At 48.5% G+C, this 17,138-nt stretch overlaps 1 protein-coding gene across 1 annotated transcript in view; it reads right to left on the bottom strand.

Annotated features, from left to right (window-relative positions):
- The window catches only part of ADRA1D (adrenoceptor alpha 1D), a 22,213-nt gene extending 5,095 nt beyond the window's left edge, over positions 1-17,118 (bottom strand). Inside the window, exon 1 of the mRNA XM_010836463.1 lies at positions 15,956-17,118. Coding sequence (XP_010834765.1) covers positions 15,956-17,069 — 1,114 coding nt within the window. The 5' untranslated portion in view covers positions 17,070-17,118. The remainder of the gene's footprint in view (positions 1-15,955) is intronic.
- Positions 17,119-17,138: the final 20 nt, after the last annotated feature.

Genomic DNA, 17,138 nt, shown 5'->3' with positions numbered 1-17,138 from the left:
GGCTCCAGCTTCCACAGGCAGGCGCTCCCGAGAGATTTCACTCTGCTCCCTTCTCACGGCAGTGCTGAGCTTCACATATACCTCTGCAGAGTGCAGCCGTCCACCCCATACGCCTTCTTGCACCCTGCCTCTTTGCTGCCTGCCTGCCCCAAACTTCTCTCATCTGCCCACAGCCTCTTTCAAGGATTCCTGGGTCAGGGGACAGGGAGGCGTGTGGACACTTCCCTCCCCTTTGCCATGGACAAGGTAGGTAACTGTCCTGAGACTCCCAAGGGTGCTCACTTGTATTATCCCTACAGTGCTGCCTGGGTGTGGGGGCATCAGTCGACAAGCCCCTTCTCAGCCACTCCCAACTTTCTCCTCCTCCAGCCACTCTGCGTTATGGCCTCTTAGGCTGACCATTTATTTCACTTCTCTTGCCTTCTCATTCATCTCCAGCTTCCCAGCACAAGCCTTTGCCAGTCCTGGAAGCCCAGCGACAGAAAAGCCTCAGTGGGTCCACAGGGGTTCTAAGGCAAGGCCTCTGTCTCTCTGTACCTAGCAGCCCCCTTCTCTGCCCTGAGCTGATTCCCTCTCCCACTCCCCACACTGTTCACGGCGTTTCTTGCATGCATATAACCCAGCTGTGCTAACTCATCTTGGCAGTTGTCACTGGAAAAAGGTGCTCATGGGACTTCCCCCCTCAGCATCCTGCCGTCCAGGCACCTAGCACAAACTCCCTTGTTCTTTCTCTTGTGATTCCTATTTCTCGTCCACCTTCCTGCGCATCAGCTAAATAGCCACACTGACTGCTTGCTACCCTCTGGCCACAGCGGGCTCCCCAGTCTTATCTCTGCACTTTTGAACAGTCATCCTGGAGTGCACTTCCTCTTTCTTCCACCTGGTAGTGCTGGCTCCAGTGGCATCTCCTCCTGGAAGCCTTCCTCACACCACCCTCTCCCAACCCAGCAGAGTTAATTGTATTTCCTCCTCCCCTAGCATATCTATTCACTTCTAAGTGCCAAGAAGGTAACTACAGGTAACTACTGGTTTCCCATCGATTTGATTCTTAAATGGTGAGCTCCCAACACCATGCTTGGCACATCACAGGTGCTCCACACATTCTGACCCCTCTCTATCACGCTGTGAATCCCATCCATCACCAACTCTTGTTGGTCCTGAATCCCCCACTGTGCACCATCCCCTGTTATCACCCTGGTACTATCATCATATACTTACAATGCCCTCCAAGTGGGCTCCCTGCTCCTGTCCCTGTGCCCCCATGGTACCCTGTTCTTTACAAGCAGCTGGGGAGATCCTTTTAAGACATAAGGCTGAGCATTTCATTTCTTCACTTCAACTTATATTCCACTGCTGACTGCAGCTTTCTACCCTCTCTCTCCCTCTTTGTTATCTGTACTTTGACCTGCCAGCCCCTTGGATTTCTCCTGTTATCTCTGCTTAACTGAGACTTCTGTTCTCTTGCACTCCAGCTGTTCTTTCCTCAGTTCTTCCACGCCCATGTCCTTCTGGATTGGGTTGTATTTATTCAGCCAGATCCTAACTCTGGAGAGATTCACCCACTCCCTGAACATGCTTAGGGTCTCCGACCTCAGCTCTGTGTCCTGGCTTCCAGCAATCTTGCTGCCTATCCTCAACCCAGTCTCCCACAATTCCTCTGCCTTTGAGCTTTTATCCCTCTCCACAGGCCAAGCAGTCTTCTGCTGCTTCACCTTCTCCAGAGCAGCTGATCTTACTTCCTGTTTTGCAGAGAAAATAAGACAAAGAAATACATGCATATGTACGGCTGAATCCCTTCACTCTTCATCTGAAACTACTACAACATTGTTAATCGGCTATATCCTAATACAAAATAAAAAGTTTAAACTTTGAAAATAACAAGAGAACAAGTCAAAGAAGTTGGACACTCACTCAAACCTTCTTTACCTCTTCCTTCTTGTTAAGAAAGGAGTCTCTCTTCCCACCCAAGGTTCATGTCCCTACTTGCGTTGTGGAGCTCTTGACCCATCAGTCACTTGTGAGCTTGCCTCTATCACAGCTGCACCCTCTTTGCTGATTCTCTGGCTGTTACTTAATTCTCTCCACCCTTTCTCTCCACACAGGCTGTCTCCTCTCCACCACCTGCTTTTCACTCCACTGCTTTGCCCTACTGCCCTACTCCACCCTGGACCCCTACCTGCAGATATTGCTCTCATCCATCCTGGACACTTCTCATCTCACCTGGGACTTCTAGGGCACTGTTCTCTTGGATTTTCTGTTCCATATCAATTGCCTTTGCCCCCCTTTTTTCATGTCCCCACTGCTTTGTGTAGGAGTGCCCTTGCAAGAAGAGTCTTGTACTCTCTTCTTTTTGCATTTGCATCGCAGTTTCAACCAGGTGCACTGACTTTTGGCCAACTCCCACAGTTCTATCTCCAGCTCAGTCTATTCTCCCAAATTCTAGACTCATCGGTCCAATTACCACCCAGACATCTCTACTGGATGCCTACTTGCATCTCACACTTATCTGGCCCTCATGAAGCTTACATTTCATAGAGCAAGACCAGTAATAAATATGATAAACAAGAAAAATACAAGCATGTCATACAATAAGACATGCTAATAAGAAAAAACAAAGCAGCAAAGATAGCTAGTGTGTGTTTATATGTGTGTGTGTGTGTGTGTGTGTGCATGTGGCTGGGGGTGGCGGTATAAATTTTGGATAAAGTGGCCAGAGAAGGCCTACTAAGGATGTGACATTTGAGTAAGAGATGAATAAGCCATGTAGACAGCTCGGGGAAAGCATTCCAGATAGAGGAAACAGCAAATGCAAAGGCACTGAGGTGGCCCTGGTATGTGTGCAGAACAAGGACAAGGCTAGTGTGGATAAAGTGGAGTGATTGAGGGCAGAATGGAAGGAGATGAGGTTGAAACTCAACCACTACCTTCCACCCTGTGCCCTTGTACCCTGTCTGAGACACCATCATCTCGCTCCTTGAATAATTCAGCAGCCTCCCCACTGTCTCTTGTTTGTACTCTTGCAGCCTGAAATCTATCCTCAATCTGGCAGCTGGAACAATCCTTTAAAAATATAAAGAGATCTGTCACTCCTGAGGCTCAAAACCCTCTAAGAGCTTCCATTCTCCCGCACATAAAAATCTATGACTGCCTAGCTCAACATGCGGCCCCCCGAACCCCCGACACCCTCTCCTACTCTGTCTTCCAGCCTCACTGCCCTACTTTTGCTTCTTGGAAGACACATTCCCACCTTAGGCCTTTGAATTTGCTGTCCCCCAGAATCTTTGCCCCCAGAAATTCACAGGGTTCCTGCCTTCATCTTTGCAGTGAGGTCTCTCTGACCTCCCATTTAAAATTGCAGTGTGCCTGGAAACAACCCAAGGGCCCATCAACAGATGACTGGTTGAAAATATGGTATGTGCAAAGAGTGGAATATTATTCAACCACAAAAAGAATGAAATAGTGCCACTTGCAGCAACACGGATGGACCTAGGGATTATCACTGGAGAAGGCAACGGCACCCCACTCCAGTACTCTGGCCTGGAAAATCCCGTGGACAGAGGAGCCTGGAAGGCTGCAGTCCATGGGGTCGCTAGAGTCGGACACGACTGAGCGACTTCACTTTCACTTTTCCCTTTCATGCATTGGAGAAGGAAATGGCAACCCACTCCAGTGTTCTTGCCTGGAGAATCCCAGGGACAGGGAAGCCTGGTGGGCTGCCGTCTATGGGGTTGCACAGAGTCGGACACGACTGAAGCGACTTAGGAGCAGCAGCAGGGATTATCATACTAAGTGAAGTTTCAGCAGAGAAAGACAAATATCATATGATATGACTTACATGTGGAATCTAAAAAAGGATATGAATGAATCTATGTATAAAACAGAAACAGATTCACAGACATAGAAAAGCAAACTTATAGTTACCAAAGGGGAGAAGGAGAGAGGGGCAAATTAGGAGTGTGAGATTAACAGACACAAACTGCTACACATAAGATAGATAAGCAATTTACTGTATAGCACAGTGGACTATATTCAGTATATTGTAATAACCTATAAAGGAAAATTATCTGACAAAAATCTTTGCTGTACACCTAAAAATAACATGATATTGTAAATCAACTTCAATAAAAAATGGCAGTGTCCCCCACCCCATACTCCTCATCTCCCTCAACTATATCTGTGGCCCTTATCACCTTCTCTTGTACTATTTGAGTTATTCTTCATATTGTCTATCATCTTTCTCCCTGCAGTAGGAGTCTGTGGGGCAGGACTAGTGTCTGTTTTGCTTGGCAATGCATTCCCATTGCCCAGAAGAAAGACCTCATGAGTACACTGAGCACACAGTAGGTGCCCAACACTTGCTGAGTTTACTGAATGATTCCCTCTTTTCTACCCTTTATGTCACCATGTCTGGTACATTCATTTGTCTCTCTAGTGGGGTCCCTCCCTTTACCTCGTTCCTGAAGCCTTTGCTTACTCTGGCATCTCATTGTATTTACTTGGCTGTGACAGCCCCCAGTGGTCCCTTGTCTCCTTTACTCTGCACACAGCTGCTGGAGACTTATTGTAAAAAAGAAAAAAGTTTCTCTCCTTTCCCTTCTGAAAACCGTTAGCAGCTTCCTATGGCTCTGAGGAATACACCCCAAATTTCTTGTGTTTCATTCAAGTCTTTTTAGACTCCCATGCTGAATTCATCTTACCTCCTTCCCAAATTGGCTGCACAAAGCCACAAGCATGTCTTCCCACAGAGGCTGGACTCCTTCTGCATTCCTGCATGACTCAAACTTCTCCCAAGGTGATTTCTGCTTCTTCCCACCCATCCCTCCAGCCCAGGTCAGGTGTCCTCCCTGACGAAACCTGAGTTAGGTGCCCCTTTATGCATGCCTGTATTTTAACGAATAAAATTAGTTACTGCTCTGTCTATTCTCCTAGACTCTAGGTTTCTTGATGGCAGCTGTAGGATTCTTTTCATCCCAGCCTCTAACACAAGTGCCTGATCCAGAGAAGGGGTTGTAAAGTGAGTGAGTAAGTGCTGTTTGGGTAGATGTAGGTAGCCTCTAAAGTGACAAAGAAGGAAATGGGAGCTCATGCTTGCTTTCTGAGTGTTTAGTACCTACCAGGCTGCATGCTGGGCCCTGTATGCAGCACTTCTCATTTAATTCTCATGGCATTAGCATCCTACTTTGCAGAGATTCTAATTATCTCCAGAGGACAAGTGGAAGGGTCAGGATTTGAACCTGAGTCAATCTAGCCCTAAAATGCTTGGTCTTCTCATGACATCATGTAAAGATAGGAAAAAAACTTCCCCTGGTCCTCCAGGGGTCCTGGAGGTCAGGCTCCACAAAGGATCACTTAATACCTTCCAGCAGCTACTCCACAAGCAGCAGGCCCATCCCTGCCTCTGGTCTTTCATACCGCTGGCCTGGCCTGGAGGATGGCCTTCCTCTTTTCTCCACAGTGGGTCTCTCCAGTTCTTCAGACTCGGGCATAGAACTGCCTCTTCAGGAGCATTTCTGTGATTAATTCCACTCCTAGGGTCTGCTGAGCTGACAGTGGTTTCTGGAGTGTGTGTGCCTTGAGCACCTTGATTCTGCATCCATGTAAGTGGCATTTGTTGGCCTTCCCTATGACCTTTGGGGTGGCCTGTGGGGCCTACCACATTGAGTTCAGCTCCTGTGCACCCATAACCATCCAGAACATTCAGAAAGTCTGGGCTGTTGCCTGCTTGCTGCATCTCAGGAGGGAGTGTCAAACAGACCCCAGACTCCTGGGAGGAGCCCCAGAAAGCCACCTGGCCATCTCCTTCCTGTCCTTCAAGTCTCTGCTCAAGTCACCTTAAAGGTTTGAAGTTGATGTTATTAGTGCCCCACCCAGGTGCCCCCAGTTTCCAACTGCTGTGAATGTTGGCTGCTAATGGCTTATAATTGCCCCTTCTTTGGAGAATTACCCTTGACTAATGCGAGCTGCTTCAACTGGGAGATGATACTTTCCCTCCAAGGTGGCAGTCCACAGCCAGTGACAGACTGAGTGGGATGGAACAGGTCAGCCTTCTTGTCTCCAGGTGGTGTAATTCTCCGCTGTCATTCTTGCTCCAGGGGTCCCCGTGGGGTCAGGCTGAGGCCAGACTTTGAGACCACATCCTGGGGTTAGGTCTTTTCTGACTTACCCTGCTTCCCTCCCTCCCTCCCAGATACCACCAGAGAGCTTCCCTCAGATCATCATTTGCGTAAGAACCCCTGCCTTAGGCTCTACAGGGACATGACCCAAGACACTCTGCATGGATGTGTCTTCAAAGCTCTCTTGATTGGTCCCAAATCTATAATCCAGGGATTAGTTCGTGGTCACTGTTTCAACTCTTCTGCCCACTGCTGGGAAAGGCAGGGCACAGATGTGCATGTTCATGTTCCTTTCTCTCCACTCAACAGGCAGGCTGGAGCATGGGAGTGGACACACTGGCCTGCCTATGAGGAGAGGTGGTCAGGATGTAGCAGGAGAGGACTGCAACCACGGCTCTTGCTGCTTCTCTCTGCTCCTTGACCTTGTTCTCGCACGTGTCCATAGAGCTTGCTCCCACCTGCCTTCCTCTATTCTCTGTATTGGGGTGCCTCTATCAGGAATCTAACCTGATGTCCAGGATGCTGAACATCCACTGATCAGAAGAGGTGGGCCTTGGCTGTCAGGGCAGGTTACCCCACTCTCTGGCATGCATGGTTGGGCCAGCCTGGCCTGCACATTACTGGGGAAACTAGGACAGCCTGTGAGCTTTGTGGGAAAGTCTGCAGCCTTATCACAGGTCAATCCCCTCTCTTAAGTAAGAGAAATGTCCAGGCCCAGGAGATGCTAGAGCTGGCCAATCTGGCCAAGCCTTGCTGAGGAGTGACAGTGCTGAAGGCAAGAGGGGAATGTGTGATTAACAGCATTATTTTGGCATCACCAGAAGTGAACTTGTTCTTGGAAGAATGTCAGAATTCTCAGCCACCAGCCCTGTTCATAGCTTGCAGCCAACAACGAACTATCAGGCTGCACCCCAGCCTTTCCCCCTTCCCACTCCCTCCCCGACTACTGACTTTTCTATACCAGGCAGCCATTTTCTCTAGCCAGAATGAAATATAAGGGTTAAAATACCATGTTCTTTCAGATATTCAGGTCTCTCTTGCTTCCCAGGAGGGACTTGCCAGGTGGTGCAGTGGTAAAGAATCCACCTAACAATGCAGGAGACACAAGTAACGTGGGTTCAATCCCTGGCTCAGAAATATCCCCTGGAGTAGGAAATAGCATCCCATTCCAGTATTCTTGCCTGGAAAGTTCTGTGGACAGAGGAACCTGGCAGGCTACAGTCCATGGGGTCACAAAGAACCAGACACGACTGAGCGTGCGCGTGCACACACACACACACACACACACACACCCACGCACTGCCTAGGAGAAAAGGAATTCCCAGTCCTAGACTCCCTTTTGTTCTTCAGCTGCTCACTCAATGCTTCTATTCTTCAGAATTCAATTTCGTCTTTCCCAAGAGAGGCTGGAAGCAGTGGGCCTCTTTGCTATATTGTAAAGGGTCAGCCTCTCTCATAAGGCACACTTGAGCTGAGACCTGAAGACTCTCTGAGGGAGTGAGTTGTGCATCTTCCTGAGGAAAGAAAATTCCAGACAGAGGAAAGGGGATGTGCAAAGGTCCCGAAGCAGCAGAGCACCTGACAAGTTGGAGGACAACCAAGAAGTTAGGACTGCTGAAACAGAGAAGGGGAGACAGAGATGCTAAGAGATAAGGCCATTTTGAAGCAGAAACAACCATGGAAGGCTGTCAGAAAGAAGTAACCTGAATAGGGTCCAGATCTCAGATGGATGATGAAGACAGGGAGTTGAGGGTACTGTGGGGCTAGCTGTGTCAAGCCAAATCTCTTGAATTTCCTGTGTTGACAATTTTCCATGGTGACAGGTAACTGGTGGGTATCTGGTTTGAGATAGGAAAAGAATAGATCAGAAGTCCTGTGTCCCATGTCTGCCTCAGGATCCTTGAACTCTGTGGGGCTGGCCTAGAACTACCGGTCTAACCTTGGATACCCTTCTGCAGCTGTAGGGATTGACAGGGAGGGCCAGTTCCTAGAGCCACAGAGGATGCCTGTTAGGGCCCAAGGCAGGGAGATGAGTCATAGACCTATTCAGTGTCCTCCACTGGACCCCACTCTCCCTTCAGTTCTTCTCCCTTCTCTTCTCACCTCTCCAATATCTCTCTCTCCCCCTCATTTCACTCTTGTCACTATTTAACTCATTTCCTGGTCTGTGGCCTTGGACGAGTCACACTCCAAGCTCCATATGCCCAAGGCCGAAGTCCCTGCCAAATGGCCCTGTGCTAAGCTGAACATGACCCTAATCTGAGCATGAACCTTTTAGTTCTTGGGTCATACTGACAAATGGTTCATAAGTCGGAGCAGATCAGTGCTTGTGCCAGAGGAGAGAAGGTTTCCAGACAGTAGTCACTCTGTCCAGGAGTCCCAGCACTGAGTAGATGGTGCATTGCTCATTAGGTCCCAATGCTGGCTTTCAGGGGCCCAGACCAATGTTCTGCTGGGTCATCATCTGCAAAGGAGGGCAGGAAAATCCTCTAGTATTCAAGAAGACATTTTTGTGGGCATATAGCTCAGGATGGGGCAGAGCTCAAGTGGGGTCAGAGGTAGGCTCAGGAACTCAGAGGTTATCTCATGAGGACTAGGCTCAAGGGCTCTAGGGGTTTGGGATGATCAAGACAGACAAGAAGTGGTCATGTCCTGTGGCAATGCTCAGGGCCCTCATGGCCAGGATCTAGGGCAGAAGGGAGCCTGGAACTGAACCTGAGGGGAGTAAGCAGGCACTGAGGCATTTGGTGAGATTTAAAGCATAAAACATGGCTGATCCCAACTGATCCTTAACCCTAGCTTCAGCCTGACCTCTGTTCTCTGACCTAGGGCGGAAGTAACAAGGACTCTAAGGGCCAGAGTGCTTGGGTTCTAAACTCAGCTCTGATATTTAGGATTAAGATTAATATCAGAATTTTTTTTTTTTAAAGAGGTAAGTAGCAAGGAATATTCAAGAAGGTTAAAATTTCAAGAAGGTGAAAAAGAGGAAAGATTACAGTGAGAAAGTGGGAGAGAGTGAGGGTGAAGGGGCTACAGGGTTGAGGGTGAATCATTTTTAAGAAGTTGTGGACACATATACATGCTGTATGGGCAGGCAGAGGAGAGGTGGAATTAAGGAGAGATGAGCAATAACTGACAGAGGGAAATCCCTTGGGAAGGAAAGAGGGTTGGGAGAGATTCAGAGTTGACAGGGACCTGCAGGACTTTAAGGACATCCTGAGGACTGCCCTGAGGAGGAGACCTGCCAATGGAAAGTAGGATTTTTCTTTTCTTTCTTTCTTTTTTTTTAACATGTTCTTATTTAGACACTGGTTTGTTGTGGTTCACAAGAGCTGATTGATAAATTTTCAGGAACTTTGCAAGCTGACTATTTCTTTGGTAGTTTGAAATTGACCATGGTGGGAATATTTCCATTTTACATCATGGAAATGGACAGATGTTACGCATTAGCCCCCATTTCAGAGCCAATCTTAAATACTTGCCAGCACACCTCTGTGGAGGAATGACCTGATTCAGGGTCTGGGGCTCACAGAAGTAGGTGGAGGCAAGGGAGTTAAAGATGGCAAGAGAGGATGAAGTGATGGATTGTGGTGCCAATTGGAAACAGAGGCCTAACTAACCAGAAGACAAGGTGAAGGGCCGGGAGGTGAAGACTTGGTCAAGGCTGGAGTCAGTAAGTAGAATGAGCAGGTGGACTCAAGTGGCAGAGATTTACTGAGGATTTAGGGGCTTATAGATCAAGGTGGGCACATAGGCCAGGGCATGACCCTGGGAGAAAGAGTGGAAGGAGAGTCACAGGGTATCAGCATGGGTCAGCCTCAGTACAGTGGAGTCACAATGATAACCAGGGTAGAGATGAGCATGGGGGAGAAAGCACAGGACCCCTGTATCCTAGTTTTAAAGAATGAGGTGGAGTGATTAACAGCTCATCAGATGTTTGGGATAAACATATCAGCAGGAGTTGGGCAGAGGACAAGACCCTAGGCAGAGGAAGGATCTGTATTCACCCAAGAACAGGAGTCTACCCTCCATCAGTGGGATATTTTTCTTTTCCAAAAAAAAAAAAAAAAAAAAAGTATCTCCTAGCTCTGTCCACTGAGTCAGTGGCCAACTTAATATCAATGAACATCTGAAAGCTCTGACTGTGGTCTTTAAATGATCATTTTCCACTAAAAGAGAACAGGCCTCTTTAGAGAAATGGGACAGGTCAAAAAAAGTACAAGCTGAGCCTGAAACATCTCATCAGACCAGAAAGTTCAAGACTCTCTGGGTTATGCCATACGTCGCATAAGTCAACTTGAAAGAGCACCTATTGGGTAGCCCCCAAACAGTGACATATATAATGTGTGACAGATTTTAAAGTTACTTTATCATGGTACTAAAAAATCTTTTGGTCCCTTTCGGAAACATTGCTAGGAAATTGACTTTTTTTGATAATGGAGAGCATTGAGGAGCTCTCCTGCTTTTCTTGTATAGCCTCTATTTCAAGTGACCAAACAGCTAGTGGTGAATTCTTTTTAGAATTTTAGTCTACAAATGCAGAAGGAATGACAGAATTTGGATATTACCACTTTAAGTCCCAGTGATACAATGGCTCCCAGCCATGGTCAACGGCTGCTAAAACTAGCAGGTAAAGGTTGACGCGACATTTTATAGTAAATGAATCAAGCTGACTGCATCTAAACCCCTGGTCAATCTTAACATTACAAAAGAAGAATTCTTGTCCAAGACACTGAGCTTGAATCTGCTTAAGCCAATTTATATGATGTACTGGGAACAGCAGGACACATTAAAAGGCACTATAGGGATGTATGGAGAAGGCAATGGCACCCCACTCCAGTACTCTTGCCTGGAAAATCCCATGGATGGAGGAGCCTAGTAGGCTGCACTCCATGGGGTCGCTAAGAGTTAGACACGACTGAGTGACTTCACTTTCACATTTCACTTTCATGCATTGGAGAAGGAAATGGCAACCCACTCCAGTGTTCTTGCCTGGAGAATCCCAGGGATGGGGGAAACTGGTGAGCTGCCGTTTATGGGGTCGCACAGAGTCGGACACAACTGAAGTGACTTAGCAGCAGCATAGGGATGCAGGGCTTCCCTAGTGGCTCAGACAGTAAAGACTCTGCCTGCAATGCAAGAGACCTGAGTTCGATTCCTGGGTTGGGAAGATTCCCGTGGAGAAGGGAATGGCTACCCACTCCAGTATTCTTGCCTGGAAAATTCCATGGACAAAGGAGCCATCGCAAAGAATTGGACATGACTGAGCATCTGAGCATACAGGGATGCCGGCCCCAAACTGCGGGCAATTCCTTTGGGATGAACAATCTGATTTCTTCACCAAATAAGCTAAAAGGGAAAAGGTGGGGAAAGGGTAATCTTATCAATTAAAGAAGTTGTGGAGGTAAATCAACTGCATGTAATATATGTAATTTTTTTGAGACCCTAATTCAAACAAACTAAAAATTTATGTGGCAATCAGCTACATTTGAACACAAAGACATTTGGTATCCATTAAACAAGTATTTTTATGTATTATAATGGATTGTAGTTTTTTTTAAAGTCCTTCTAAAAATATTGAAGAATTTACAGATAAACTGATATGGTATCTTGGGTTTTCTTCAAAATAATAAGCAGTGGTGGAAAGCGGGTGGGGGTTGGAATGAACCAAGATCAGCCTTGGGTTGATACTTGTTGAAGCTGGGTCATAGGTACTGGGGCCATCACACTGTCATGTATTTGAAATTATCCATGATTTTTAAAAGTGGAAAATAAGACCCCTAGCCATTACTTGTTTGTAATAATCATGCAATAAATGTTAGCTGTTATATTTAAAAATTTTCGGGTCACATAAATAGGGGGTCATCCCCAATGCATTGCTAGTAAGAGGGGGGTCTACTTTATATAGAGGCTGTTATACTAAGTGAAATAAGCTAGTCACAGAAGGACTGCATGATTCCACTTCTATGAAGTACCTAAAACAGTTAAAATTCAAAGACTCAAAGCAAGGAATGGTGGGAGCCAAGGGCTGGAGGGAGGGGGTAAAAGGGGAATTGCCAATCAGTAGGCATAAAGTTTTAGTTAAGCAAGATGAATGAATTCTATAGATTTGCTGTACAAACTTGTACCTAAAGTTAACAATATTTGTAGCTCTCATGTTAAGTGTTCTTGCCACATTAATAACAATGATAATAATAATAATAAAGATAGAGGGCTACGCTTTGTCACCCAGATCGTTGGCATGGCAGGAAGTGAAGAGGCCCTGGATTCTGCCACTTTTTCCCTCTACACTCGCTGACTGAGGACCTACTATGTGCCATTTGCCATAAAGGCACAGATAGGAGATGTAATGTCAGTCTCTTCTTCAGGCTTTTGGGCCAGGGCACAGTAATATTATTCCTGAAGACTTGCCACAGTACACCCTCTGCCTCTCTCCATGTGTCTGTGGACCTTGTACCACCTCAGGGAGCCTGTGGAGATGGGTCCCTCCGCACTTGGCCAAACTCTGAGATGCAAACGCTGATTCTACCCTCCGTGTCTGTTTGCTTAGAATGTTCCTTGTTTCTCCAAAAGTGCCTCCCTTCTTCCAGGCCTGCCTCAGAGCTCCTAGAGGGGAGGCTTGCCCTCTCCTTCCTGCACAGCCCTCAGACGACTCCTGCTTGTACTGCAGGCTCTGTCCTCCTGTTCTTTCTGTTGTCCTGCCCTCCAAGCCACATCATGGCAGATGAGAATATTCTGTTTCCTTGCTTGGCCTCAGTCCTGCTTGCTCATTATTGCCAGGTTCCACTCAGTTTGGCTTCATCAGTGGCCCTGGGCTTTGTTCCAAAACTTGGTGAGGTGCCCATTGCAGACTAGCAGGAAGGGAGAGGCAAGGATAGCCCCTGGGTTGCCATGCCAGGTGTGAGGAGCAGCAGAGATGAGGGACTGAGGAAGAGCAGCATGCCAACAAGGGAAGAGGCCACGGAGATTTAGGGACGACTTCCTAGAAGAGGCAGACGTGATCTCAACCTCAAAAAATAGTGGCCTTTTGCAGTGTTGATTGCAACGGTGGAAAATTAGAAAAACTGAACACTCAGCCGGAGACTGTCAACACACCATGGAATACGCTCAAACAGAATACTATATTGTTGCTAAAATAACCAGAATGGATAAATCTCAACGGCAAAACGTTGGGTAAAAAAGGCAAACTGAAGATGAATGTGCACAGCTGGTACAACTTATGTGAGTCTGCAGGACACACAGAACGATATTGTTTATTATTATGGATTCAGGTGTTTATGGTAAGAGTATAAACGTGTGTGGGAGTGATAAAGACTAGATTTACCTCTGGGGAGAGAGGAAGAGACAGGAGGAGGGAACTTAGTTGTGGCCGTTCTGTTTCTTTGAAAAGAGAGAGAGGAAGTGATCTGAGGCAAACATGGTGAAATGTTATCATCTGTTCAATATGGGTGATTACAGATACATGGGCACTTGTATTATTTTCTCCTTATCTGTGCATTATTCTGTAACTAAAAATTTTAAAAGAAGTTAAAGGAACATAAAGGGAGGTGGCATTCTATATGCACCCTGATCATTCCTGACAGGGGGCCAGTATGAACCAAGGGGTAGGCAGGAGGCTGAGGGCACCTGGAACAGGTCACAGCTGGGGTTTGGTTGGTAGGCTTGGGAGGATTTTAAATCCTGGGTATGTGGGTTTCTAAGAGGGGGGCCATACCGACTTTCTCTTGCCTATTTGCCACGTCCTGCTCCATCCATCCCTCTCTCTTCCCTGACAGCAGCCTCTGGCAAGATGATTTTCAAGCTGGTGATTTATTCATTCCTTATCTTGTATTTACTGAGCCTATACTACAAAAGCAACAGCTCATACTGCACTCACCATGTGCCAGTTATAGTCACACATAATATCTCACTCAAGTATCACCATAGTAGTACTAGTGGGTATTATTACCATCTTTGCCATCCCTAGTTTATAGATGAGAAAACAGAGGCAGAGAGGTTCAGGGATTTGCTAGCAGTTACACAGCTAATAAGGAGAAGTGCTGGGGTTTAGACCAGGCTCTGGCACCAGAGCCTGTTGTCCATTCCATTCTCCTCCACTGTTCTGCATGTGCCAGGCACTGTACTGGGCATTGGTGATTACATAACTGACACAGTCTTTCCTCACAGAGCTTCTGGGTCAGTGGTGGCAGGGGGAATCATACCCCAAGTCAAGCAACACAGAAATGTGATTACATCTAAGGAACTAATGAAAGAAGAGAAACTTGTGTCCAAGGGAGAATATACAGAGAAAGACACAGCAAAATTGAGAAAAAAGAAGAAAGGCCTTAATGAAGTGGGAACATTTATTCTGAGACCTAAAAGATGGAGAGATAGCCAGCAGGACTTGGGGAAAGCAAGCCAGACAAAGGGAAGAGCAAGTGTAAGGGTATGAGCTTGGCATGATCAAGGACCCAGAAGAGGGTCAGAAGGGCCTGTGTGTGCACAGTGGGCAAAGTTCAGGGCAACAAAGCCATGAGGTCAGGGGGGAGGTGACTTATCACTCAGATCCTTCTTTGCAGAAGGGGGACCACATATCTGGGTTTACCCACCATAGTCCTGGTACGTACTTGTGGTCTCAGTGTAAATATACATAAGAGCTCATTTTGGTCTGGACAGTAAAAAACTTGAAGGTCACTCTATCATAGGTTATGATGGACAGTTTGGATTTTGTTTCCAGGACAGTAGAAAAGCATTGAGGGATTTTAGTAGAGAATGACGCTCTAATTTATAATGCATAAAGATCACTCTAACTGATGTGAGGAGAGGGCCTGCAAGGGAGCAGGAAGGGGCTACTGTCCCTTTCTGGACACAGCTGCAGAGCATGGAAGGAGCAAGGCCTGAGAAAAGGGAGGTTCTGGCTTGGGCTGGCTGAAGTTACACCATGAGTGTAATGGATGTGTCCCCAGAGATGCTTCCCCTTCCCCTCCCTGTATTGACCCAGCCCCTGGGCTTTCAGGAGGGGCCTCAAGGTATGGGAGGAAGTTCCTAAGAACAGCTGCCCACCTCCTAGGACTACAAGAGAGCCTGTGAAAGAAATAGCAAAGTTCTCTGGAAGTGCTGAAGGACTCGGTAAATTTAAGAAACTACAATGAACAATATTAACTTTCCATATGATAATATGTCCTTTACTTTTCTTTCTCATGCCTACAAAGATCCCTGCTACACCCTCCTTCCTCCCCGCCCCCCACCCTCCGCACCTGCCCACACCTCCAAGAGATTTCAGAAGTGAGAGACCAGGGCATTCACACATACCAGTTGGGGAAGGCCTCTCACAGAGGGGCCAGCTTCCCGACTGAGAGAAAGCAGGTGGCTTTGGGTGTCTGCTGCTGTTCATTGTAGACTGGCCAGGAATTGCTGCCCATGAATGAATGCAGGCCAACCCACCCTAGGTGCCACTTCTGGGCATTGGCATTTAAAGCTGGGGGTACAGGGAGGGGGATATATAAACAAGCACATACACTGCTTACCACTTACTATGGGAAGACACCTACACAGATGTCCATTGGTCTTTTATATTTAGAACAGTCGGGTGCTTAAAACAAGGCCAGGGCTTCTAATAGCAGTGAAGAAGGCGGGTCAGAAAAGTGAGTTCCTAACAAAATCCTGCAAGCATGATGAGCCTGTTATTCTCCCACAAAGCAGCACAGCACCTAAGAGACCAGGCAGGTTACTAAGTAAACCTTCCATGTTCAGGTGGACAGCCACTCTCCACTTGGAAGAGCCATCCAAGTCTGGGTGCCAGGAAGGGACAACCACAGGCTCAGCGAGGGAGGTTAGAGGTTGGAGGGAGAGGGGTCACTCACCCAGTGGGAGGACGAAGAAAAAGGGGAACCAGCAGAGCACAAAGACGCCCACGACAATGGCCAGCGTCTTGGCCGCCTTCTTCTCGCGGGAGAACTTGAGCAGACGCACCGACAGTGAGCTGCGGAACTTGCGACCCTTGGTGCTGTGCATCCCCCAATGGGTCTCAGCTGAGCCAGGGCTGGCGCCGCGACAGTGGATGCGCAGCACCACCTCCGAGGTCTTGCCGCGCTCGCGCTTGACGCCTGCCTCCAAGCTGCGCGTGGTGCTTCGCGCCACCACGTACACGCGGCAGTACATGACCACGATGACTGCCATAGGCAGGTAGAAAGAGCACAGGGAGGAGAAGACAGCATAGCCTGCCTCCTCTGTGATGCCGCAGAAGCTCTCGTCCGGGGGCACCGGCTCCTTCCATCCCAGCAGTGGCCCCACGGACACGACGACAGCTACGGCCCAGAGCAGCGCCAGGATGGCTGCTGCCTTGCGCTCGGTCATGATGGAGGGGTACTTCAGCGAATGGCGTACACCCACGTACCGGTCCACCGAGATGGTGCAGAGGCTGAGGATGGAGGCCGTGCAGCACAGCACGTCCACCGCGGCCCAGACGTCGCAGAAGGCCCGGCCAAAGGCCCAGAAGCCCAGGACCTCCATGGTGGCCGAGAAGGGGAGCACTGTGGCACTTAGCAGCAGGTCGGCCACAGCCAAGTTCACAATAAAATAGTTTGTGACCGTTTGCAGGTGGCGGTTGCAGGCCACCGAGAGGATGACCAGCACGTTGCCCGCCACAGCTGTGAGTATGAAGGCTGCCAGGAAGACGCCCACACCCACTCCCTGAGCACTCACCACCAGCCCCTCGACGGCCGCTGTGCCGTTCACCTCGCCGCCGGCGCCGGGGCTCCCGGGCTCTCCAGCGGAGCTCCGGTTGTCCTCGCTGCTGCCCGCGCCCACCACGCCGCCGCCGCCGCCGCCGCAGCCCGCGGCCCCAGGCACGCCGTCCACCGCCTGGCCCTCCGAGGCGGCAGCGCCGCCCGCGCCTCCCCCTCTACCAGTCCCACTGGCGCTGCCGTCCGAGCCGGGTCCCTCGAAACTGAAGCTCAGGAGATCGCGGAAAGTCATCTCAACGCGCGGCCGTCGGGGGTCCGGCCTGGGCACACGACGAGCGACTGGGACAGCGTCGGGGCAGCG

Source organism: Bison bison, unplaced genomic scaffold (genome assembly GCF_000754665.1).
Source record: "Bison bison bison isolate TAMUID 2011002044 unplaced genomic scaffold, Bison_UMD1.0 scf7180017864063, whole genome shotgun sequence".
NCBI classification, from domain to species: domain Eukaryota; kingdom Metazoa; phylum Chordata; class Mammalia; order Artiodactyla; family Bovidae; genus Bison; species Bison bison.
This window is presented reverse-complemented; position numbering and strand designations above follow the sequence as displayed.